Consider the following 25776-nt stretch of genomic DNA (forward strand, 5'->3'; position numbering starts at 1 on the left):
CTACAGATAAGATACACATCAATATTTTCTCAGGCACTTATTGAGCCTAAATAGGTGCACAACTTACATAATTTCAATAGTACACCCAAATGACAATTGTCATGTGTTGTTCTTGCTGTAGTTTACTTCCATGTTGTTTCTTCATCAAATAGCAATGTCAAATGTAAATCAAGTCAATCACTGAAACAACAGTGTAACTTGAGTAAGAGGGAGATTGGGGTGGGGTGGAACAATTGGGTTCAAAACTATTACTATGAATGCAAACTTTAATACAGTGAAAAAGACACTCTATTAACATAAATATATATAAATAAATAAATAAAATTTTCCAACATTCTTTAGAATATCCATGTACTAGAATAAAATATTTGATGCCATGAGTTTATTATTACTATTATTTTGAAAGGCAATGGAAAATGAAGCAATGTGATAACAATTTTACCTGCTCGCAAAAAGTAGTTAATTTACCTGATGAACTTTCACCTTTTATTGACCCTTTATGCTTCGCAGAGCTAATGTGTGTTTCTAAATCACTTGCACCTTTATTAGCAACTGACACATAAGTGCAGCTTTAAATGTCATACTTTCTGCTTCCAACGGGTCTCGACCTGGACGAAAGCATGGGATTTGTTTGTGCAAATCTTCTGTAAATTTGCACTTTCGTTTGGGCATTGAGTCCACTCGGCTGTCATTTGCTGCTACTGTCAAGCAGCTATTTGATGCTGAACACAACAGCGCTTTGCGTGTTCACGGAGAGATTGACAGGCAGGAATTTGGCCAATAGTTGCTGCAAGCGTCTTATAATCGAGGCGGGACTTACAAAGAGGGCTTAAAGCAATGCAAATATGCACGCGCACACCTCATAATGCAACTAAAGCCGTATCCTGGACATTTTCGCAAGTTTAGAAATCCCGGCCGGACGCTTTTTCAAGGTCCGAAAAAGAGTACTTGTCCGGGAGAAAGAGGAAGTATGGTCAGCCTAACAAAGTGAATCACAAACTCTCAATAACAAACGGACTTTTATTTTGAAAAAGAAAAAAGAAAAAAAGATTTTCAGCTTCACACTTCGGACAGAAAGCATGACATAGCGTTTGTTGCTTGACTTGCTGACTTTTGGTTTGATTTTTTGTCTGCCGAATTTTGGAACATCCGATGTCACAACTTTTATTCTATTGATAGGAAATTTAACGGCTGAATTTGAAGGTAAGAGTTGGCCTACCAATCTTGATTTATAATTGTCTCTTTAGACAATGCTTGTAAACGTGTCTTTGAGTTGTTAATTATACATCCATGCATATATTTTATATACAAATGTTTCAAATGTATTTGATGCTCCCATTTATTATTAAAATATATTTTTTACGTTTTTAGATTATGTCCCTAAATAACTGTGTTTGCACTTTGCAGGGTATACTGTAATATTTCCAAGATGCCACCACGCGTCGATGACATAATGAAACTATGTTGCGAACTATCTGCAAATCAGCAAATGAAGACAACAGTGAAGCAGTCTGGTAAAGGGGCAGCAGCAGCCGGTGGTCTTGCTTTTGCCGGAGGATTAATAGGAGGTCCTCTGGGCATTGCAGTGGGCAAGTTACCAGTAGTATTCATTCCTTTAGTACAAGTTTCAACCTTGCATACAAACCTTTATGATTGTGTTCTGTTCAGTTCAATCATGTGCACTTCTGTCTTTGTAAGGTGGGGCTGTTGGAGGTCTGCTTGGATGCTGGATGACAAGTGGACAGTTTAAACCTCTCCCTCAGGTTATCATGGAACTGACACCAGACCAGCAGCGCAGGCTTTATGAGGATGTTATGGGCATGTTAGACTCAATAACATGGACTGATGTTGCACAGCTGACTGCCCTTGTAATGGGAAATGCCACACTCCAGCAGCAGGTGACTGCTACCCTTCTTAGCTATATTCAAAGGGAGCTTCAAGCTGAGGTGCACTATGTAGACTGACACCAACATTATAAAATCAGATGTGATATGGGTTGTTGATTGAAGGCTTGAGTCCTGTAATTGAGATTGGCAGGTTACATTTTATTTATTTATATTTGAAGTTGACAAGGAATGTTTATTTTTCTTGAAAATAATTTCCTTGAATAATGTGTGGTTTGTTTTCAGGGCATATCATGAGTAACAACTATTTAATGGTGGTTTGGGGTGTATCTCTTTAAGGACGATGCAGTTTACAGTTTTGAACATGTGACTATGATGTTGTTAAAATGTATTTAATGATTAAAATATATTTTTTATCCAACAGAACTCGATTTGTTTATATGTAACCATGATTTACAGTACAAGCCCATTCAAAATACATCAAAAACTTAGAATGTTGGATGCTTTAAAATATACATTTATTAATGAATTTGGCAAGACACAAAAGCATTCAGAGAAAATGTCCATCATCTATCCAACAATTACAGTGTCATCATCAGGAAACTCATTGTAAGGCACCTCAAGGTTGAGGGGCGTAGGTTCTTTTCTGATCCGCCCGAGGCATCACAATGTGACCCATGGCAGGAGCAGTAGTGCCCGCCATAGCCACTGGCATTTGCGAATGGGACAAATCCCAAAGATGCCTAAAAGGACATATAAATCACAAAAACTCGTTCCAGAGACTATAGTATTAAAGTTAGCTTCATAAAGGATTTCTCTTTTATGTTCAATGGTTTGTTCACCCAAATTTTTAAATGTCATAATTTATTGAAAACCTCAGTCACTATTCACTTTCATTGTATGGAAATAAGATGCAATGAAAGTGAATGGTGACTAAACATTTTATTCTCCCTAACATCCCCTTTTATTTTCAATGGTAAAAAAAAGAAAGTCATATAGGTTTGAAAGAACATGAGGGTGACAAAATAAAATAATTTTCATTTTTGAGTAAACTCCCCATATAAAGGGAGAGTTCACCAAAAAGTGAAGTGTGTTGCATTATTTACTTACCCTCATGCCATTCCAGATTTCTTCTGCAGAACACAAACTAAGATTTTTTTTAAAGAATATTTCAGCTCTTTAGGTCCAAACAATGCTAGTGAACGGTGACCAGAACTTTGAAGCTACGAAAACACATAAAAGTATTTAATACGTCTCCAGATGTTAAATGGTTGTCTTCAGAAGCGATATTTTAGGTGTGGTGAGAAACAGATCAATATTTAAGTCCTTTTTTACTGTAAATCTCCACTTTAATTTTCTGAAAGAGAAAGTGGAGATTTATAGTAAAAAGAATTGAAATATTGATATGTGATTGCATCACTTTAGAATACTGATTAAACCACTGGAGTCTTATGGATAACTTTTATGCTGCCTGTAATGTGATTTTGGAGCTCACAAATTCTGATTACCATTCACTTGCATTGTATTGGCCTACAGAGCTGAGATATTCTTCAAAAAATGTCATATCTATAATTACGCATCTTTAATTTAGTAAATTTATGTAATATGTCAACTGATTTTTAGTGATTTTATAAGGAGGTCTTACAAAGATTGGTCTTACAATGATTGATAAACTTGTCAACAATAAGTGACACTAAATTCTCTGAAGAGATTCAAGCTAAGTAAAACAAGTAAATATCCTTTTGTAGAATGACCACCGACCAATGAGATAACTCGTACAAACTACTCGTTTTGAAAATATTGTATTTATTTATTTATTTTTTTGTTATGACATGTCTCTTCATAATGAATTTTATTTTATTAATTTGCTGCTTTTGTTGGCAAAGTTTAGTAATGGTGTAAGTATGAAATGCCCAGATAGTCTAAAATATTCTCGACACTTAGAAAATAATACAATAAAATATATTTTGATGCTTTATTTTTCATATATCGAAAGAGATAATGCAGCAAATCAGGACAAATCTTGAACAGTATTCATTAATTTCACACTTAAATTTCTTAAGACGTAAGTGGCTGTCAAACAAATATTAAGCTACAGATAAGATACACATCAGCATTTTCTCAGGCACTTATTGAGCCTAAATAGGTGCACAACTTACATAATTTCAATAGTACACCCAAATGACAATTGTCATGTGTTGTACTTGCTAAGTATAGTGGTTATAACCCATATTTTTAATTCAGAGGTTCAGCAATACTTAAGAACTATTTCCAATTTGAGAAACGAGAAAGCTATATAGTGTTTAGATATTTGTAAACAATTTGATATTTTTGTTTAAACTTTATTTCTTTTTTGTTGTTGTTATTGTTGTTTATTTTAATATACCTCCTGGCTGCTGATGTAAACGTTTTGTAAGCATTAATAAAACAATAAAATTAAATACAATTAAAACCCTCCTACATCACTTTATAGGTCACCGGGCTACTGCCTAAGCGGAAAGCGCAAATTATACAAATAATTCTTCCATAATACCGTTTAAATGCTAAATTAAATATATATTTCACGTATTCAATCAAATTAGAATCACTATATAGTTTAAATATTTAATATTTTGTAAATACTTGTTATACTTTTGTTCAGGCAGTTAAACGGGCAGTCTCACAGAAATGTAAACAATGGTCGAAATCCGAAGGATGGTCACCTGAAAATCAAACATGAGATTTTTTCGTCGAAAAATAGCGATATTAGTTTTTCTAGCTTATGCAATATTTTCACTGTATGCCGCATACAATGTGTTTTTCAACAAGAGGGTTATTAATCGTGTTCATCGTGTTGTGAAAAAGGGCTCTGCGATTGTAGGTAAGAGAATGAATGATAATGATGACCAAAATCCTCTCACGTGTGTTATATATGTAGTGTACAATTTATTGTATTTAATATTACATCACACATAGTGTAAAGGCAATAAGAATCCTGCTGAAATTAAAGACAGAAGCTAAAACCAGCTCTAAGCTGGTAAGAGTGTCTGAGCAGCCTGACCTGCTACAAAATCGCCCCAAACGCCTAAATAACCTAAAACCAGACAACTGCCTAGACTGGACAACCAGCTAATGCCTCCTACACACTACACGACTTTCAAAGACGTCGGATTGTGGTACCGTTCATATTACACAACTGCCAGCTATACTGCAAAATTAAATAATATGTTTTTTTTACCGAACTATTTAAAAGATCCATACAAGAACAGAATGTTGCTGACTGATGACAGTTTCAGTACCAAACGTCTCTCCTCTAAAATCTGACCACAAAGGCTAAAGGTGCACTTGTTGCCAGGATTCTCAGGGCAGGGAATTGGGGACTGTGTGAACACCACCATTGCAGAACGTTTTGTTCACTTGATAGTTCAAGTTCAGGTCTTATACTCCTGAAGATTTTGATCCACACGCTTCCTTAGCATCGTCCTCCCAATCTGCAAGTTTACAGAGAACAGCAGGCCTTTCGGCAGGTGTCGACTCAACATCCTCACCATCTGTATCAAATTTTAAATCTGCGATCATCTCCTTCACTCCCTGTATCACCTCATGTCACCCTCTTTCATCCATCATTTTCAAACCTCGCAGATTTGGTGTCAGAAAGATTGCTATTCGATAAAGCATGTGAACAGAATGTGGTGAATGTTGTCTGTTGACAGTAACAGAGCGGATGTGATTTCTGAGAGCAGAGGGTCCTTTCTGGCTGACGTACAGTGCTCAATAATATCTCACTGACCACGGAAGAACCAGTGAGGCACTTGGTGCTGTGTTGTCGGTTTCTAAGTCGTCAGTTGCCTCTTTGAAGGGTTTAAGGAATAATACAACCGACTTGAGAATGTTGGTGCTAATTCGTCTGATCTTGTCATAATTATTGCTCTCAGCCAGCACAGATGCAATGTCTTAATATTGTTCAAAAAACAGAATTCAGCATGTCAAAATTGGAGTTCCATCGTGTCTCAACGGATTGTTTCAGTGCCTTTTTCAGCTTGCCCCAATGTCCTGAATGTTTGAAATATGTGACCAACTTTTTAACTTCAGTGAGGGTCCCAGCAACCTCTGGTGACATTTCCATCACAGCAGGAGCAAACGCACGGGACAGGGTCACGTTTAGTATGTGCGCTGTGCACAAGTCCAAGTCGAAGCTTTGCTCTGTAATCCTTAGTTTGCTCTGTCACTCATAGACCACCTGCCTGCTCTGAGGACTGGATTATGCACGAGCTGTGCACAGGGATGAGTGCAAATGTAACATATGATGCAGATAATACAGTCCTCAGAGCAGGCTATGCAGGTGGTCGATAAGTAGTAGTGTAGAGTAAAGCTCAGATATGCTGTTGCCAAAGGATGTCGGGAGCAGGCTATTTTCAGACCGCCCGCTCCCATCCAAAGTACACCAGAGTTACAGACTGCTACCATCTTTAATTCGGAAATGTAATCCCTCATCGCAAGAAATCTGAATGGGTCCCACAAATGCAGACCTCTAGGATGGTGTTCTTCGGCTTGCAAGCCTCACCCTTTTCCTCAACATAACGATGGTCATTATGGCCAAACAATTCCATTTGTTTTTTTCATCAAACCAGAGGACATATCTCCAAAAAGAAAGATTTTTGTCTCCATATGCAAACTGTTGTCTGGCTTTTTTATAGCGGTTTTGGAGCAGTGGCCTTTCTCTAAAACAGGGGTCAGGATCCTATGTCTTGCGAACCACAAGTGGCTCTTTGTTAAAAATTAAGTGACTCCCCTGGTGTCTCACTATTCACCAACACAAGATCGTTTAAAACTTTCAAGAGATAATTTTTCTGCTGAAAGTGTGGGTGCAATTGCAAAGCTTGAAGTTAATGAGACTGTTTTGATTTCCTTTTTTCTGAATTTGTCATAGAGCCTCCAGGTGAACAAGGTTTGAAATTAATACCCGCCAAATGCAGATTTTTCAAGCGCGATGGGAGGTAATTTTGCTGATGTACCAGTCACTGTTAAGGGCGATCTGTAAGACTTCTCAGAGTCATATATGACAAGAAATTAGACACAAAAACACGCATTGATGAAACGAGTAAAGAAAAGCCGCTGATGCTCGTCTAATTTGATATGTGTGCACATTGAGTTCTTCTGTGCCATGAAAGCGCTTCTCCAAGACACCCACATGCATATAGTTCTGGGCCTTATTTGCCAATAACTATTGATCTTAGCAGTTAAGAGCATTTTCTACAAGCTATTTTACAAATGTTTGTTATTTTTTATGTGCGCCCAAGGTGTGAAATAGCTCCCGCCACCCGCAAAATTCGATGAGGCTCAATCCAGTTTGCGAGCTCCTTGATCAAATGCAGGTATTTCATGTGCAAGTAATTTTGCTCCTCTACCTGCAACAGGTAAGGCGTTTTGGAGTGGCACATGCTATAAAATGCTATTAGTCACAAAGACATGCACTTGAAGAAACTTTATTATATTTTATCATATAAGAACAGACAAAAGAAAAGCCATCAATGCTTGTGTCTGGTTCGCTGTTTGTTCAGAGGCGTGCAGCGGGACCCCGTCTCGTGGAACACACGCATGTAAAGAGTTATCACTCCTTTTCACTGTTTCATTTGTCTGAAAACTGTTTGCAAGAACAATGTCATCTATGGGAATGTCCCTTTATCAGGACCCTGTATTTTAAAGATAATTTTGTAACTTTACAGATCTTTATTGTAAAGGGTTTAAACAATGTTTTCCATGCTTCTTCAATGAACCATAAACAATTAATGAACATGCAACTGTGGAACAGTCATCAAGATATTAAGAGCTTACAGATGGTAGGCAAATAAGGTCACAGTTATAAAAACTTAGGACACTAAAGAGACCTTTCTACTCACTCTGAAAAACACCAAAAGAAAGATGCCCAGGGTGCCTGCTCATCTGTGTGAACATGCCTCAGACATGCTGCATGGAGGCATGAGGAGTGCAGATGTGGCCAGGGCAATAAATTGCAATGTCCGTACTGTGAGATGCCTAAGACAGCGCTACAGTGAGACAGGAAGGACAGCTGATTGTCCTCGCAGTGGCAGACCATGTGAAACAACACCTGCACAGGATAAGTACATCTGAATATCACACCTGCGGGACAGGTACTGGATGGCAACAACAACTGCCCGAGTTACACCAGGAAAGCACAATCCCTCCAACAGTACTCCGATTGTCCGCAATAGGCTGAGAGAGGCTGGACTGAGGGTTTGTAGGCCTGTTGTAAGGCAGATCCTTACCAGACATCACTGGCAACAATGTTGCCTATGGGCACAAACCCACCTTCGCTGGACCAGACATGACTGGCAAAACGTGCTCTTAACTGACGAGTCATGGTTTTGTCTCACCAGGGGTAATAGTCAGACTCACGTTTATCGTCGAAGGAATGAGCGTCACAAAGAGGCCTGTACTCTGGAGCAGGATCGATTTGGAGGTGGAGGGTCCGTCATGGTCTGGGGCGGTGTGTCACAGCATCATCGGACTGAGCTTGTTGTCATTGCAGGCAATCTCAGTGCTGAGTGTTACAGGGAAGACATCCTCCTCCCTCATGTGGTACCCTTCCTGTAGGCTGACATAACCCTCCGGCATGACAATGCCACCAGCCCATACTGCTCATTCTGTGCATGATTTCCTGCAAGATAGGAATGTCAGTGTTCTGTCATGGCCAGCGAAGAGCCCGGATCTCAATCCAATTGAGCACATCTGGGACCTGTTGGATCGGAGGGTGAGGGCTAGGGCCATTCCCCCCAGAAATGTCCGGGAACTTGCAAGTGCCTTGGTGGAAGAGTGGTGTAACTTCTCACAGCAAGAACTGACAAATCTGGTGCAGTCCATGAGGAGGAGATGCACTGCAGTACATAATGCAGCTGGTGGCCAGACCAGATACTGACTGTTACTTTTGATTTTAACCCCCACTTTGTTCAGGGACACATTATTCAATCTCTGTTAGTCATATGTCTGTGAAACTTGTTCAGTTTATGTCTTAGTTGTTTAATCTTTTTATGTTCATAAAATATTTACACGTTTAATTTGCTGAAAATAAAAGCAGTTGAAAGTGAGAGGACGTTTCTTTTTTTTGCTGAGTTTATATACACTACCAGTCAAAAGTTTTGAAATACTTGACTGAAATGTTTCTCACAATCTTAAAAATCTTTTGATCTGAAGGTGTATGCTTAAATGTTTGAAATTTGTTTTGTACACAAAATATAATTTTGACACCATATTAATTTATTTAATTACAAAAGTCAAATTTAAGTTTTTGAAATTGATGACTTGAACCAAATAATAAAGAAAAGAATTCAATAAGTGCCCAACATAGATGGGAACTCCTTCAATACTGTTTAAAAAGCATCGCAGGTTGATACCTCAAGAAGTTGTTTGAGAAAATGTCAAGAGTACATCTCTGCAAATTCTAGGCAAATGGTGACTATGAAGATGCTAAAATATAACACAGTTTTGATTTATTTTGGATTTTGTTTAACAGCATAATTCCCATAGTTCATTTTATGTTATTCCATAGTTTTGGTGACTTTACTATTATTCTTAAATGTGAAAAAATTTTTTTAATAAAGAATGAGTAAGTGTTTCAAAACTTTTGTCCGGTAGTGTTTATGTATATATATATATATATATATATATATATATATATATATATATATATATATATATATATATATATATATATCGTATGTATTTATGTATGTATGTATGTGTCTGTCTGTGTGTGTGTGTGTGTGTGTGTGTGTGTTTGTATATCACTTTAATCTTTGTTAAAGATTAATTAAATAATCTTTAACAAAGTTAAACAAAGATTGAAGTGATTCAATCATAAAATAATACAACACACCTTGAACCTAAGATTGAGTTCTGTTTTCTTTTCTTTAGGCAGCATTAACTGTATTACCAAAATGTAATACAAAGACATTTGATAACACACATTTGGCAGCATTTTTTTGGGAACACATGGGAATTTATAAGGCTTATTTATTATGATTATTATTATTATCTTTACATTTATAATTGTCTTTAGTTCCTAATTGGTTGACTATTAATAATGTTTCACCTGTTGTCATTGATGAATGGTTGCATGATGGCAAATGGAGCCGTTGGAGACGTTAAATGTTTGGATTTGGGGAGGTGGTTATATATAAGATTTTTTGACCACTTCGTTGTTTTACTTGCTTTTTTTTTGTTTTGTTTAAAGTGCCATTTGAATTTAGAAATGTCTTTAAAAAAAAAAAAAATTCAATAAATTAATTTAATTTTTATGGAGATCCTCAAAAGCACGTGTACTCAATTCAATATTGCAACATGTTACCTATTAATTGTTGCATATTTGTTAGTTTTTGAGTAGTCTATGGGCATAATAAACATTTAATTGAAAACTTATAAAAAATTAACTTGTAAATTATTAGTTTGTGCTATGGCTCTTTTGAAAAAATGCATCAACCAAAAATAAAAAAATTGGCTCCTTAGTGAAAAAAGGCTCCTGACCCCTGCTCCAGCATCTTCACAAGGTCCTTTGCTGTTGTTCTGGGAATGATTTGCACTTTAAGCACCAAACTACGTTCATCTCTAGGAGACACAATGCTTCTCCTTCCTGAGCGGTATGATGGCTCTGTGATCCCATGGTGTTTATACTTGCGTACATACTACAGATGTACATGGTACCTTCAATTGTTTGGAAAATACTCCTAAGAATGAACCAGACTTGTGGAGGTCCACATTTTTTAACCCTTGGCTTATTTCTTTTGATTTTCCCATGATATCAAGCAAAGAGGCAGTGAGTTTGAAGGTAGGCCTTAAAATACATCCAGAGGTACACCTCCAATTCAGTAGACCTCCTATTAGAAGCTAATTGGCTAATTGTATAAAGGCTTGACATTTTCTGAAACTTTTCAAGCTGCTTAAAGGCACAGTTAATTAGTGTATGTAAACTTCTGACCCACTGGAATTGTGATATAGTCTATTAAAAGTGAAACTATCTGTCTGTAAACAATTGTTGGAAAAATGACTTGTGTCATGCACAACGTAGATGTCCTAAACGACTTGCTAAATCTATAGTTTTCTAATATGAAATATGTAGAGTGGTTAAAAAATTATTTTTAACGGAGGCCTGGGTAGCTCAGCAAGTATTTGACGCTGACTACCATCACTGGAGTCGCGAGTTCGAATCCAGAGTGTTCTGAGTGACTCCAGTCAGGTCTCCTAAGCAACCAAATTGGCCAGTAGGGAGGGTAGACTCACATGGGGTAACCTATTCATGGTCGCAATTAGGGGTTCTCTCTCTCAACGGTGGCATATTTTAAGTTGTGCGTGGATCATGGAGAGTAGCATGAGACTCCACATGCTGTGAGTCTCCGCGATGTCATGCACAGCGAGCCACGTGATAAGATGTGTGGATTGACTGTCTCAGAAGCAGAGGCAACTGGGACTTGTCCTCTCACCCGGATTGAGGTGAGTAACCGCACCATCACGAGGACCTAGTAGTGGGAATTGGGCATTCCAAATTGGAAGAAAAGGGGATGTATATAAAAAATTACTTTTTACTTTTTATGAGTGTCACTTAAAAGATAAAATAAAAAAAAATAAAAAATTTAAAGAAAAAGAAAATTTTGGCTCTGGCAAGTAAACAACAGTATCACTTTAGAAAAGATTCATATATATATATATATATATATATATATTTTTTTTTTTGCCGACTTTTGTCACACATTGAAAGTATATGGAATTTTGGTCACAAACATGGCGTCGCGGCCAGTGACGTCATATGAAATAGGTCAGTTGAAATCCTTATAAAAAAACATTTTTTTTATTTTTTTTTGTCCATGTTTCCAGATAGTGGAAAAGCAGGAGAGGAAGAGTGGAACCCATGGGAAGAAGACGAGCTTGCCTACATCTCAGTTCTGCAGAAACGGAGAGATGCTTTCAGATCATATCAAGATCAGATTGTAAAGAACAGGCTAAAACAATATAAAGTTCAGATCTTGGGCAAAGCGGCCATTGGCAAGTAACCGTTTGTTTGCTGATTGCATTGCATTAAATAGGCCAGTTAATTGTTAGCTGGTGGTCATTGCTGGTTTTAGGCTTGGTTCATTTGTTGTAATATGCAACTGTATGAAATGGAATATGTGGTTTTAGGTATGTACAAGTTTCGATAGTTGAATATGACAAGAGTTATTAAAGTAATAAGGCATGTTTACCCTTAAAGATTCACTCAGTCATTTTTATCCTCATTCAAAAAGTTTTACTTCTAAAGAAATGTGTAGTAAATTTGATTATGTATAAAATCATGACCACTCATGACAGATGAAGAGTTCAGTCATATCAGTTCAGTCACAATCAGTGTAAGCCACTTCAACTTATTTCAAACAATTACTGAGAGCACCTTTTAAATTTTCCTAGGACTGTATTTGTGGGAACATATTTTAGAGGGGCCTCTCAACCCACCTGACAAATCCAGCCAATGGAGAGAAGGGGAAATTCATTCAGGGAAGATCAGTTTCAGGTAAGATTTTCACAGAGTTTAACTAAAAGCAGGAAAAGACAGGTTAACTATAGGACTATTTGATTTTAAGTGAAACACAATAAAGACACTTAAATGGTCATATAACTACTAACCTCGTGGTTTCTTTCAGTGCCTCATTTTTTAAAAGGATCAAATTAAGGAAAAAATTCAAAACTTCATGTGTTTATTATGAGTGAGCCTGGTTTCAGGAACCATCATTTGCTAATCTCTGTTATCACAATCTGTCCCCAGTTTTTACACAGGGCCAGCAGTAGTCCAAGGTCACATTTCTCTGGACACAGACAGTGTGGTGTTGGTGTTGAATGGCCGTGAGCAACAAAAAATCTCTTACTCCATCCAGTGGCTGCAGTATTTCCAGGGTCTGGTGCAGGCCCACACTGTCTCTCGGTTGGCTGTGGTGCTTTTGGGCAATGAGCAGTGCAATAATGATTGGATCAGGCCTTATCTTAAGAGGCACGGAGGGTTTGTGGACCTGCTCTTTCTTGTGTATGACAGTCCTTGGGTCAATAACAAAGACATCTTCCAGTGGCCTCTTGGTGTTGCCACGTAAGATCCTCCTTTTTTAATAATTATTACTGTTTTACATGTAGAATTTATTATTTTGGAAATATAATTTTTAATATAATTTATAAAAATATAACTGTTTCTTTCAATAAGTATCCTTGTTTACATTTCTCTCCAGATACAGGCATTTCCCAGTAGTCACACATAGCATACAGATGGTGAACTCTGTTAGGCCATACCTCTGCAACTTCCTCGGAACTGTCTACAATAACTCCTCTAGGGAAACTCTGATGGGCATCCTAAAGCAGAACATCATGGATAAAGAGTGTTTCATGCATGTTAGAGAGAAGTATGTGTATCTGAAAGCAATGTCTGTTATCTCATCTGAAACTTTATTCACTATCAAGACCAAATGAAATATTACCAGATAAAATCATATCTTAAATCAAATACTTAAAGGCGAAATGTGGAATTTTACTGCACCACTAGTGGCACCAAACAGAAAATAATAAATAATGACACTCCACTCTTCTACAGTTGGTCTGTCAAATATATTCATGACATTAGTCAGCCAAATGATGCTGTGTCAGGCTGATCAGGATGCTCAAATAAACAGAGCAATGTTTTGAAAGCACCACAGAGCCACAGCGTTTACACTTTTAGGGTACATCAACCTACAAATGACTAACTCATAGTCGTCTCTGCATATCTGGGATAGGAGCAAGTAGTTTAACATTTTAACCTATAAGTTATGCTAGGGTTTTGGTTAATGAGTAAGTTTATCTTGTATTAATGTTTTAAAATTTTTGAGCTAGCCCATGTAAAAATATTTTTCGATAGTTTACCTCTAAAACCTTCTGTTTTCAACTGCCAAAAAAATATATCCTGAACAATGCTGGATTGTGCAAGTACTTTGTTTTCTAATATGTCTCGCATGCTGTGTCATTAGGTGGCTTCCTCAGGAGACGGCAGACACCTCCAGACAGTACCAGATGGCACTTGCGCAAAGTGACCTCACCCTTTGTCCAGTGGGAGTGAACACGGAGTGCTATCGTATCTACGAGGCCTGTGCCTATGGCTCTGTGCCTGTGGTGGAGGACGTCCTGACTCCTGGGGCCTGTGCAGCCAGCCATCGGTCCCCGCTTCGACTACTTAAAGATGCAGGAGCACCCTTCATCTTCCTCAAGGACTGGAGGGAGCTGTCTACCATCATAGAGAGGGAGAGAGGCATGAGCCAGAAAGCAAAAATAGAGAGGAGGATGAGATTGCTGGAGTGGTACAGAGGGTTTCGTCAGCAGACGAAGGACAAATTCACAGAGGTCTTAGAAGATGCCTTTTTCAAAGTCAGCTAGGATGAGATTGGGGGAAAGTTCATATAGTCTCTCATATAGAATGAAAAAATTGGTAAAGCAAATTCATTAACATCCATTATGGTTGACACTTATTTTAAGAGACATTTAATCATTTGGTTTGTACACAGTGATTTTTGCTAAGGCTAGTGTCAGTGTGTAATTGAAGGTGTTTACCATATGCTACTATGCATTAATGCCCTCCATGTCTACTGTCAACTATTATTTTATTATAAATCTTGATATTTCCATGAAAATAACAATGCAAAAAAATCTGTATACTTGCTTATGGTACAGTGAGTGTGTTTGTGTGTGTTTTTTATTAAAGGAATATTCAGTGTTCTAGTTGAGCTCAATCGATAGTTTTTGTGGCATAATTTGATTACCTCAAAAATGTATTTCGACTGGTCCCTCTTATTATTAACGAAAAGAAGCAAAAGAATCTGGGATACAGTAAGGGACTTTTACACATTACTCAGACTTCCTTAAAGTCTATGATTTTAAATGCTTTCAAGTGCTTTTGACTCAAATACACAGAGTTGTATTTGGCTGTATTTTGTTTTTGATGTCAAGGAAGATTGCTTGGATGAGAGACAGGGAAATGGATGCACGTCTGACAGCTGTGTGCAGGGCTGCTATGTGATGAGCATTGCTGCTATGTCACCCATGATTAAAGGGAAGGAAAATACTTAGTTTGACCAGTTTTCAAGTTAACAACTGGTAATGGCATGATTCAGAGTAAAATGAACCTCAGATAGCTTACTGCAGCCGCTGTTTTCATAGATCACATACACATATCTTTATTTTTAAGGGTGATGCCTGTTGCATCATTTTAGTGGATGAGATGAAAACTGTGTCTAGCAGTGCTCCAAATTTCTAAATATATATAGTAGTTTGTTTGAACTGGATTAAAAAAATTCTAAATGTTAATATTGTATGTTTGATTTTAGAAACACTCTTGATGATTGTTTAAAATACAGAAATATTGATATTAATCAAATATGGCATTGTGTAAATTGCTCACAATCCTTAAGACTACGTTAAAATGTATATCTGCCGAATGCTCTGATTTGATCGAGGGTGGTACTTTATTATAGCATGCACGAAGCTTCAGAACTGCATTTACGTGTAATAGTATACACCCGCCAGTAGGTGTCCCACACAACACACTGAAATGCATTTATCCGTGTTGTTACTATAAAGGAAAGAGAGTTGATAAAAATAAAAACGACTACTTCAAAATCTTAGAAAATTCTGTTTTTAGAAATTATCTATACTTTTAAAGGATTTAGATTGTAGAGTAACGATTTTAAGCTTTTGCATACATTAATCTCAAATGCACATTTCGCAATACGTTTTAAATATCTTTGTTTTCTTTATTAAGTTTAGGATCCAATATCTTATTTTGTTTAGTTTTATTGACAACATAAAAGTATTTCAGGGTGACAATGGTTAGAAAAGTTGTCTATCCCGTCCACATTTCCGCTTCGTACACCCCCTCCACCTCCAATCCCTCCCATTTCCAACCGCTTGCTTATCCAGCTGCTTTGAGGTCAGTCAGAATCCGTATAAACTGTCCAGACACACGGACGCGTAGAAGGGTGCAGAAAATCACGCAAGCCCTCAATAACATGTCATTGTGTTGCTCTGTCTGTCCAGATCCGTCGGCGGGTGACTGAAGATAGCTCGGAGGGCTGCTGAATCGCTCTCGTTGGAACAAGCCGTGGACATTTGCCAAAGGAGCAGGGTTACTTGGGAGCGACTCATGTGGTGGCGCTGACAGGAAACTCTTGAGTTTTGATTCCACTGACGGCGACTCCTCAACTCGATTCGGAATCATACTGAACTCGAGCGCGCGGGCATTGAACATTTGCGCCGTTTTCTTTTAGGGATTTTCAGCCTGAGCAACTTGAAAGAAAATTAGGAAGAAAAATAAACAAATACTAATTAAACACCCTTATTACTGCACTATTGATCAGCCCGTTGGACGATTTTAAAAATGTCAAGTCCTCTTCCGAAGTTCAAAAAGGATAAAGAGATCATTGTAGAGTACGAGAGTCAAGTCAAAGGTAAGAATCGCTAGTTTCGAAGAGCCTTTCTCTCTCTCTCTCTCTCTCCTCCTCCCCCTCCCGTAAACGCAGTAGTTTGAATGGTTTTTAAGTGAGGCAGTGGTTACGTGAAAGTATTTAACTCACTTAAGGGAACTGAGCATCATGCAGATAGTGGGATGCACAGATTGAACATTTTAGGCAAATAATTGGAAGATTGTGCATCAGATATAATGTTTTTGCAAACAACAGGTTTGGTAGAATCTTAGCACGTGTTGGTGCTCATATGCGATCTGGTGATTTTGTGTTTATACACTGTGCTCAGCTCCAATATTCAGTGTATAGTAAACATAACCCAGCACATGGTTTAAAGGCACATGTAAACCATGTGCTGGGTTACGTTTACTGCATAAAAATGCCTTTAGAGCATGTCATATTTTTTGTTTATTTATAGAAGTAGCAGAAATCAAACTGCTGGCTTCCAATGTCAATTGAGAATTTCTAGAAGTTCAACATTTTCCTTCCCAGGCCTTTTATTTTAAGTCATTGACTTACAAAGGAATGTAAGTTTTTCTGGCTCTAAAATTCTCTGGTCAGAAATCATTCTCTGTGACCGCAATTTCTATAAAATGTTTTTTTGAAAAATCCTTATCCAGTAATAATCAGGAACGACTGGAAAATTCATGGAAATGTAATGGTCAAAAGTGTGGGAATGTCAAAGGGGGTTGTGTATATGGTGACATAATTAACATTTTGGGGTGAACTATTCACTGTAGAACCAGACCTTTTTTTTTTTTTTTTAAACATTACTCTTTTCAGAAAACAAGGCTGGATAGTCAGTTTCCTTTTATTCTCATGAGCATCATTGGGGCAGGAAAGAGTCTGTTGATGCATTGTAGTAACTATGGGGATTTGGCATCATGCCAAGGGCTGTGCGCAGACAGAAATGTAGAGGAAGAAGTGTGTTGGTAAAATGACATTGTGTTGTTTGGAGCAGCAGTGATCATTTGGCAGAAATGTTCAGCTCATTGCTCTGATGATGACTGTTAATAGCACCATGATGCACATAATCTGCCTTTGCAGAGCAACTCATCAACTTTGCCAGCCAAACCAAACAAACTTGTAATAACAGAAAACACCCCTCAGATTAACAGCCATGCTTTTTTTCCACTACTGAAGGAAGACCTGTTCATGCACAAACTTTATAAGGTCAGGAGGTGTGTTGACATTGTGTTATAACTGTGGTATTGTGTTCCAATAGGCATTCATATCAGGTAGAGGTGAATTAAACATTTTGTCTGGTTGAACATTTTTAGGAACATTCTCGTTTGCATGGAGCATTCGGTTTCTGAGTATTTGCATACTGCAATGCCGTCATCATGACTTTTCAAATAATATTTGCTCTGTCACATCGTTACAGTGACTTGACCTTTCCATTAGAATGTCATCAACCTGACTTGGGACATATTAGGTATAGACTTCCTCTGCAAAACTGTTGCAGATGTGGTACTGTGACTGAGAGGAGAGTTCAGAACCATAACTGGAATCCCTCTTTATCAGCTTATGCCTGGGACTTGTGTCCTAAGTGCTGTGGTGTTTGTGTTACAGGCTCTTGGTGTTTGTATGTTCCCTCAGCCTTCTTATCACTGATCTTTCCATTGCTTAAAATCATACATTATATTATTTGTACAAAGGTTCTACATTTTTGTCAATACCAGCTATAGTTGCCCTGCTATAAAGTCAACATGAAACGGCATTCAAACCCATTTTACTTCCGTAGTCTTATAGATTCCCGAGTGAAACATAACATCACAAGAGAGCACGATAGGGCGGCACTTGATTTGATTCATTTTGAATGGATTGTGATAAGTGGGTGTTGCCTACCAGAATGGAGCCAGGTGGTTGGAAGGGGTAGGTGTTGAAAAACAAAATGGTATGGTGTAGGGCCTGGCGATTGAAAAAAAAAAAAAAAAAAGATATACATCACAATTCATGATATCGATGATAAGATTGAGTAATTTTAGCGATATTAAGCCTGTGTTCTACATCTAAACGATCGGGTATGTGTTGCTAAAAACGAAAGCAATTCGGCATTCTCAGACTGTAAAAAGTTGCTAACGTTATCTGCCTTGCTAACAATTAGGCTATGCCAGTCACCGCGGTCCAGATGGAATCAGTCCTGGGACTGGCGCAAGACTTCACGACGAACCTCTCATCGGCTCTAGTCAGCAGCGTGACAAAACAACAGTGCTGTGTACACCAGATCTGATCTTTCTGCACTGTATTCTTAAATATTTTTCTCTAGCACCGAACAGGTTTCATTTATGCCCTGTCCCGCTACGCACGCGTTGCCTCTTTTCCCCGCATGTGAGTACATGAGGCCCTGCATATGTTAACGCGGTTCCATAGCATTGTTTCCATCTAAATTTAGCTTTATTAATCAGCATGTTACAAACCTTAAATAATAAACAAATAGATTTCTGTTCTAATATTGTGAAATTAATCAGATGACATCATCTCTGGCATGGATGGCAAGGACAGACAATAAAATTACTAGTTTGTCGATTTTAAAGAGAAAGTTAATCCAAAAAGGAATGGTTATAATTTGTTCCAAACCTGTATGATTTTCTTTCTTCAGTGGAACACAAGAGGAAATGTTAGGAACTGACAGCTTCAGTCACCATTCATTTTCATTAAATATTTGTTCCCCGTACAATCAAAGAAAATGGAGATTGATGCTGACATTTTGAATAACTTCTCCTTTTGTGTTCCTTTTAAGAAAGAAAGTAATATGCTTGAATTTTTGTGCATTTGAAAATATTTTTGTAAGCAAAAATTCGGGCCTCCAAAACAAAAATCTCACATTCGCCACTATATACGTGCTAAATATGCTTATCATCTGAGACGTATATTTGTGCAGCACAATTGAAGCCTGGTTTTCGTGCAAGTGTGGCGCGACTTGCACGGGCCATCACCGAACCAGTTGCGTCAGGCATCCACTCTGCTGGATTATTTTTAATGTGCCAAATGACAGGCTTTGTAAATACACATCATCACCCTTACCAAAATGTATCACAGTTTTATAGCAGTAACAGTAACTTACACATACACTTTTTTTTTGTTTTTTTGCAATTTTGTATTTAATATGCTAATTTATTAGATTATTGCACTTTTTATTTTAACTGTGGCAGTTGTTGTTAAAGATTCTAAATGTGTATGCTACCATTTTTCATTAATATTTTCATCAATAAATTCAGCAAGTTATAATATTTGTTTGCTACTCCATAACAGATATTTTTTTTTTCTCAACAGACTCTTAGTGATTATCTATTCTTATATGTGAAAACTTGAATCCAATGTAAACATGAAATGCAAATAAGTAGTTATGCTATATATTAATTAAATGCAATTATGTTACAAACCAACTTCAAGCATTTGGATGACCGTATACGTCAATCACCACCAAAGACCATTTTTGACCCGGGAAAATCTCTGATACGGTTTGGGAACAATGTTAGTGTTTATTTTCAGAATGTATTCTTGGATGAATTATCCCTTTAAGAGTACTACCTATTAGTTATCAAGCATTTAACCTTTTTTAAATTAGCTCAATACAAAGGTTACACATAGTCTTTGACTTTTTTTGCACAGTTTCCACTTGTTATTTTGTTTTTTCCCCATCTATAAAATGTTTAATCATCTTCAGTTTTAACTCTGAGTCATATTGTCAGCCTTAGCACCATTATGAGTCACATGAAGCTTATTTTAGAGTTATCAGGTTGGGTCAGCCAGCCAGGAATGAAAGGCGCGAGGATCCCACTGGTACTTTTTCTTCTCGCTCCACATAGAACTGCAGGCGAATGCAAATGTTAGTCTTATCAACACACAAACCTGCTTTATTCATCACCCAGCAAGTCCTCAGTGCAACACTGACTACACAGAGGTAACAATGTTACTCAATGAGGAACAGAACAAAATATTAAAAGATGCCAAGATACAACACTGATGTAAGGACTTTCAGGGGAGCTGATTCAAGCCTTTAAAACTAGTTTAAGGTAAATTGTGAAATTGTTTTATGAAAGTTTTTTTTTTATTATTCCACCAAATGCAAATAAATTAAAAGAATGTCATCCAAATAGAAGTGTATTTAGCCTACATAATAGTTTTTACTGAAAATACAAAATATAATCGAAACAGTTGAATGTTTGGGCACAGAAAGGAGGAGACGGAAAGCAATGACAGTTTAGCGTTGAACACCCTGTTGTGTTATGCAAGCGTTGCAACTATGGCAGCTGAGAAGGCCATTCTTTGCGGGGGGTTTTTCCGAAGAATTTTTGGAGCCTGATGAAATCGGTTTAATACTACAAAATACGCCCGATGTTACAGCAGAGAACATCCCAAGTGAGTGAAGGGATATGTGGAAACTGGTTCCTAATTATGGTGTTCCAACATTTGCCTCGCATTTCAGGATAAGGCAAACATTTTGATTGAACGTGCCCCAGGTCAGGCTTTATTTTCTGCACACTTTTCTTGGTGCTTACACTCAGTAGCGTCAAATCAAAACAAACTCACAATACCTGCAGCTCTTAGTAGCAAACTCTCACTAACATAAACATCTCCCTCCGGCATCACTGTAACAAGAACAAGCTGTTAGAAATTACAACCAGTTTGATAAGCCACACCACTCCCTCTCTCCCGCAAACAGACACACGACCACGCCCCCATTCCCTCAATAATCTAAACAAAAAAACGTTGTAAAGCATAGTAGTGTTACTTCATAGCAAGTGTAGAGATGGGTAAATTTATAATCCAGTCTCTTGTCCTGCTGGCAAAGTACAATACCATTGTTTTCTTTGGCCAGATTGTTGCTTTGATGTCGCACAGTTGGCATTCCTCTCATGGCACCAGGTCATGACTCACTGGCTTTTCCTGCTGACTGCTGACAGGGCCGCGTCCACAACCTGTCATGCAAGAATATTTCCCCCCATAAATATTATAGCCTCTAACGCAGATTTCCAATAAGACACAAATGCCTTCTCATGCTCTGCTGAGTGAAGCATCAGTTGAGCAGTAGTCCGTTTATGTTCATTTAATTTTATTATGTTTACATAATATTTTTAGTTGTAGGTTGTGACTTAAAAATAGATTGGTTCTCAACTGGTATTGCTTCAGGACCCAGATTTTATATTGGGCATCATGCGGTGACCTTTCGTGGTACCAGAATATTTATCGAACAAATAGAATAAAAATTTTTCTTAAAAATTAAACATGGAAGTTTATTAATGGAATTGGACATGTTGGTCTTCTATTAAGTGAAGTTGAATTGGATGAATAAGATGAATTTGCACCAAAATATGATGGTTGTATTGGATGCATAGGCTTGACATCAACAACGAAAGATTAGGGAAGTGTTTTCTCCGTTTTATAAATTGGTAAGACTTATTTTGCTATCCTAACATTAGTTGCATTTTATTATTTGCATTTAGCATTGTTTTTTCAATGAGAATAGACCTGTGACTCATTTTGGGTCACGACTCACCAGTTGTGAACCACTGGTTTAGAGATGTAGGAAATATTTGAAATGTGATCACTGCTGGTTAGTTACTCATCTTGTGTAATTTTTGTGAGCTTTAAGTTATGTCACTTTTGCTTTATCACAGTGACACCAGTCTTGATAAATTATGAAAGAGCTGTGAGTTCATTGTCTAAAAATGGCCTGAGTAATGTGCAATGTAGCGGAAGAGATCTTGTAGGCTCTGTCACTGTTTGGGCTATCCTGAGGCTTGTGTAATGTTCAGTGCTACTGAATACTGAGTAAGTGCTCATTCACAGTTTTCTTCATTTTCACTAGTTGAGCTTCACCATGAGTGTCTAATTATTTCATAATAAGAGCATGGACATTAGTCATCATGAATAATTTCAAAGGCATCATGTGATCTTTGATTTTTGAATAATGACATGGTTGTCTGTGTTCAGTCCAGTGGCTGCTGGTCTTTCAAAGACGGGAAGCTCATTTTCGGCCTACATTATAAACTTATTTAAAAGTAAATTCTGCCCTACGTTCCTTTTCGAGAAAATGCACTGTGACTCTGTCGTACCAATTAGGCGTCTTTTCCAGTGACTTGACCAGTGTCTTCTCAATGGCCAGCAGAGCTAGGCTGCTTAAACGACCTTGGCCCATTGTGTTACGGGTGTAGGACTTGAGACGCTTTAAACAGGAGAAGCTCCTTTCTACACCTGCAGATGTAGCTCCAATTGTTGCCACTAATGAGAACAGTTTGTAAAGCTGAGGCATTGCACTGTCCAACTCCATGTCTTTGAGGAACACCAAGTAATCACACAGCTTTCCCCTGTTACCCTGCAAGTCCTGATCTGAATACAGGACTTGAAGTTCAGACCTCAGTCTCCCTGAATCAAAGTGATGGCCATAACTTTTCAGGACACTTTGGAAGGCCTCCTCTGGAAATTCTTGTCTCATGTCATCAAATTTCCCTGGATTGACTAATTCTAAGAAGAGCATACTTTCCAAATTTGAAAAACGTTGAGGAATCTGCTCCAAGATGTTATCAAGGATGGCCATGTAGAGATTTCTGTAGTACTCTTGGGGATCCTGCAATTGGGTCAGACGGCTTTCTCATGGGCTCATCTCGTGGGTCTGATGTGAGATCTGCTGTTTTGGCATAAACAGCTTGGAAAGCCCCTCTGACCTTTTCTCTTTGACAAATGCAAGAAGAGATTCAATTCTTTTCTTGCAGTAAAAACATCCGTCGCCCTCTGCTGGACAACATCAAAGACCACATCAGTCTCAGTGAAGATTTGTTCATATGTGTACAACATGAACACAAACTCAAAATCCTCCAGTTTCCTCAGAAAGCCTTTGGCACAATCCAGTGTATCATCATCAATTGTCGTGTCTGCAATGATGTTTTCAAATGTCTGCAGGAGGCCATCATAATTGTTTGCCACAGTGCTCACTATCCGTGATGTGAAATTCCATCGAGTAGGAGCGTTTCTGGGCAACCTTGAACAGCCTGCAGACTCCAGAAAAGACGTCCTCTTTGTGGATTTTGAAAAAATGTGCCAAACCCAGAGAGTGATGCAAAAAAATTCTGCACTCAGGCAAGCATTTAGCCCCTGTGACAGCACCAGATTCAGTCTGTGTGCATAGCAATGCACAAACATTGCACTTGGGGCTATTGCTTTCACTTTGGCCTGCAGACCATTGAGTGCTGAAGCCATGACAGCAGCCCCATCATAGGTCTGTGCCACAAGCTTATCCTTAAAATTGTAGGCCTGCATGTTCTCATTTAAAACATCAAAAACGGACTGAGCATCTCGCCCTCCAGAAACATCAAAAAATCCAATAAAGCGCTCCTGAATTTTACCTGCACTATCCACATAGCGAACAATGACAGAGAGTTGGGCACGGCAGGATATATCAGTTGATTCATCCACCTGCCCTCCGAAAAAGGGAGCATCCTGAATTTCATCTCTGATCTGATCAGAAATGGTGGCTGCAAGAGCAGAGATCAAGTCATTTTGAATAGTATGGGACATACCAGAAAACACAGATGAGGACTCTAATTGTGTGGACAGTACAGAGTCATATTTAGATAATGTTTCTGTGAACTCCCTGTAATTTCCCTTGTTGGATGATTCACTACTCTCATCATGTCCCCTAAATGACAGCTCCTGTCGGCCAAGCAAGGATGTTACATCAATAAGGCGGTTTAGGAAGGCCCTGTTTTGTTTGACTGTTTCATTATGTTTAGTCACTTGAATGCGAGCACCTTCATTGATTGCATGCTCAACCCTGATCCTGCCCATGCAACTTAATCTTGCACATGCACTCACATGTTCATTGCTCTTTTCATGTCTTTTATATGCCCTGTCAAAGTTAGACAGATCTCCAAACCCCACTTTTGACCAAACAACACATCCGTGAGATGGTTTCATCAAGAGGCATGGCCAGCAGTACATTTTATTTGTCACAGCACTTCCAGTCAGCCAGCTAACTTTGTCATAACTGAGTCCGGGCCAGCCCACTCCTCATTCACCCCCAGAGACGCTGAGCGTCCGTGGGCGGGACATAATCGCAGCGTTTATCCAATGACCGTCTATTTTCGGAGCACTGAAAAAAACTGTTCAGAGCAGCCCCATTGAAGTCAATGGACGCTCGGCTTCAACAGGGAAATGCACTGACGCTACGGGAATGTATGAGAAGTAAATCGAGTCAGCCGACCTGCTATATGTAATGTAGCTGATTCTGAACGAACTCGTCTTCGAGATGAACGTGTTCTAATGCATTTTTAGTCAATAAATTGTTTACACAATAGTACATATTTGACCATTATTTTTTTGACATTATAGGGGAAGCTGAGCTTCCCTTGCAGTCTTAAAGAAATCCCCACTGGTTCAGTCCATATAAACTGGACACAGACACTGACATGCCAGTGTTTAGTAGTTGTTTTTTATTTACCTCCTAAGTGAGTAATCCAAGCCAGTTCAGTGAGGAGGTGAGTTTTCAAATTAATCCATGATTCAGATCCTGTGTTCTTTTTTGGATTGATTCACCAGTCCATTCCACTGATTCATTAAAAAGAATCACCCTAATTGAGGGATTCATTGGAATATTGAATTGTTTGCTTTTGTATGTAGTCAGCAATAGAAAGTTGCTGACTCTTAATTATCAACATATTATTTAGAGCAGGGGTGCCCAATACGTCGATCGCGATCTACCAGTCGATCGCAAAGGCAATGCTGGTAGATCGTACAAAATTTAAATGTACTTTCATTAAATTTTAATAAAAATAAATATTATGTCTTTCCTTATTTTAGTTTCTGTCTGACTTGCACTTGATGAGTAAATATTGACCAGGCGAGTAATATTTACTTTCAGAAGTCCTTGGAAGGCACGTATGCGCAAACCTAGTTGTCATGGCAACTGAATAAACAAAACCTCGCCTGGTCAATATTTACTCGTCATCAGAATAAGGTAAATGCCCTTGCTATTGTAATCTATTGTGCTGTAGGTGTTTTGGGTTTAGTTTTAAAACTGAATGATATCAACATTAAACATTATTATATATTTTCTTTTATTAATTAGAAGATGAATTCCATGTAGGGATACATGCAGTAGTCCCAACAAGCATTTTCTTAATTTAAATGAATGATTTTTTTAGTTGTAGATCTTATTGAGTTGGTCATTTAAAAGTAGATCATCACACAAAAAAGTGTGGGCACCCCTGATTTAGAGGCACCCAATCTTTCTCTCTCTTCTAGGTAATGCATTTTTCCACCAGATCTCCAATCTTAATATTCAGAGACCACAATAAGTAAGCCATTTATAGTTGATTCACGCAAAAGATGTAAACACTTTGACTTATTTATTTATTTTTGTCAAAATATTTCTCTCTATGTTTGAGCATCCCAACCAGATAGACATGGCAACATTGGCTCAACCAATGGCATGAGTT

The 25776-nt window shown here is 38.0% G+C and overlaps 3 protein-coding genes across 5 annotated transcripts in view; all 3 read left to right on the forward strand.

The window, feature by feature from the left end:
• Positions 1 to 820: 820 nt before the first annotated feature.
• zgc:112052 (protein C19orf12 homolog) lies at positions 821 to 2257 on the forward strand. Its single transcript, XM_052152796.1, has 3 exons — positions 821 to 1203; positions 1408 to 1589; positions 1699 to 2257. Exons 2-3 carry the CDS (start codon positions 1430 to 1432, stop codon positions 1962 to 1964), a joined length of 426 nt encoding a protein of 141 aa, XP_052008756.1. The 5' UTR covers positions 821 to 1203; positions 1408 to 1429; the 3' UTR covers positions 1965 to 2257.
• Positions 2258 to 4512: 2255 nt separating this feature from the next.
• On the forward strand, positions 4513 to 15155 carry rxylt1 (ribitol xylosyltransferase 1). The gene is made up of 6 exons (XM_052152657.1): positions 4513 to 4704; positions 11709 to 11876; positions 12276 to 12378; positions 12631 to 12945; positions 13082 to 13252; positions 13853 to 15155. The coding sequence occupies exons 1-6, from the start codon at positions 4560 to 4562 to the stop codon at positions 14253 to 14255; spliced, it is 1305 nt and encodes a 434-aa protein (XP_052008617.1). The 5' UTR covers positions 4513 to 4559; the 3' UTR covers positions 14256 to 15155.
• Positions 15156 to 15787: 632 nt separating this feature from the next.
• The window catches only part of srgap1a (SLIT-ROBO Rho GTPase activating protein 1a), a 153584-nt gene continuing 143595 nt past the window's right edge, over positions 15788 to 25776 (forward strand). For all 3 annotated transcript variants that reach the window (XM_052152262.1, XM_052152265.1, XM_052152266.1), the window contains exon 1: positions 15788 to 16321. In XM_052152262.1, the coding sequence (XP_052008222.1) occupies positions 16252 to 16321 (70 nt within the window). In that variant the 5' untranslated portion in view covers positions 15788 to 16251. The remainder of the gene's footprint in view (positions 16322 to 25776) is intronic.

The sequence above is a fragment of the Xyrauchen texanus genome, chromosome 21 (genome assembly GCF_025860055.1).
Source record: "Xyrauchen texanus isolate HMW12.3.18 chromosome 21, RBS_HiC_50CHRs, whole genome shotgun sequence".
Classification (NCBI taxonomy): Eukaryota; Metazoa; Chordata; class Actinopteri; order Cypriniformes; family Catostomidae; genus Xyrauchen; species Xyrauchen texanus.

Bases quoted from the DNA above. Each gene is read 5' to 3' on its own strand.
- rxylt1 (XM_052152657.1), top strand. From the start codon at position 4,560: ATGAGATTTTTTCGTCGAAAAATAGCGATATTAGTTTTTCTAGCTTAT. The intron at 4,705-11,708 runs GTAAGAGAATGA...CCATGTTTCCAG, and splicing joins AAAGGGCTCTGCGATTGTAG to ATAGTGGAAAAGCAGGAGAG. The intron at 11,877-12,275 runs GCAAGTAACCGT...AAATTTTCCTAG, and splicing joins CTTGGGCAAAGCGGCCATTG to GACTGTATTTGTGGGAACAT.
- zgc:112052 (XM_052152796.1), top strand. From the start codon at position 1,430: ATGCCACCACGCGTCGATGACATAATGAAACTATGTTGCGAACTATCT. The intron at 1,590-1,698 runs GCAAGTTACCAG...TGTCTTTGTAAG, and splicing joins TCCTCTGGGCATTGCAGTGG to GTGGGGCTGTTGGAGGTCTG.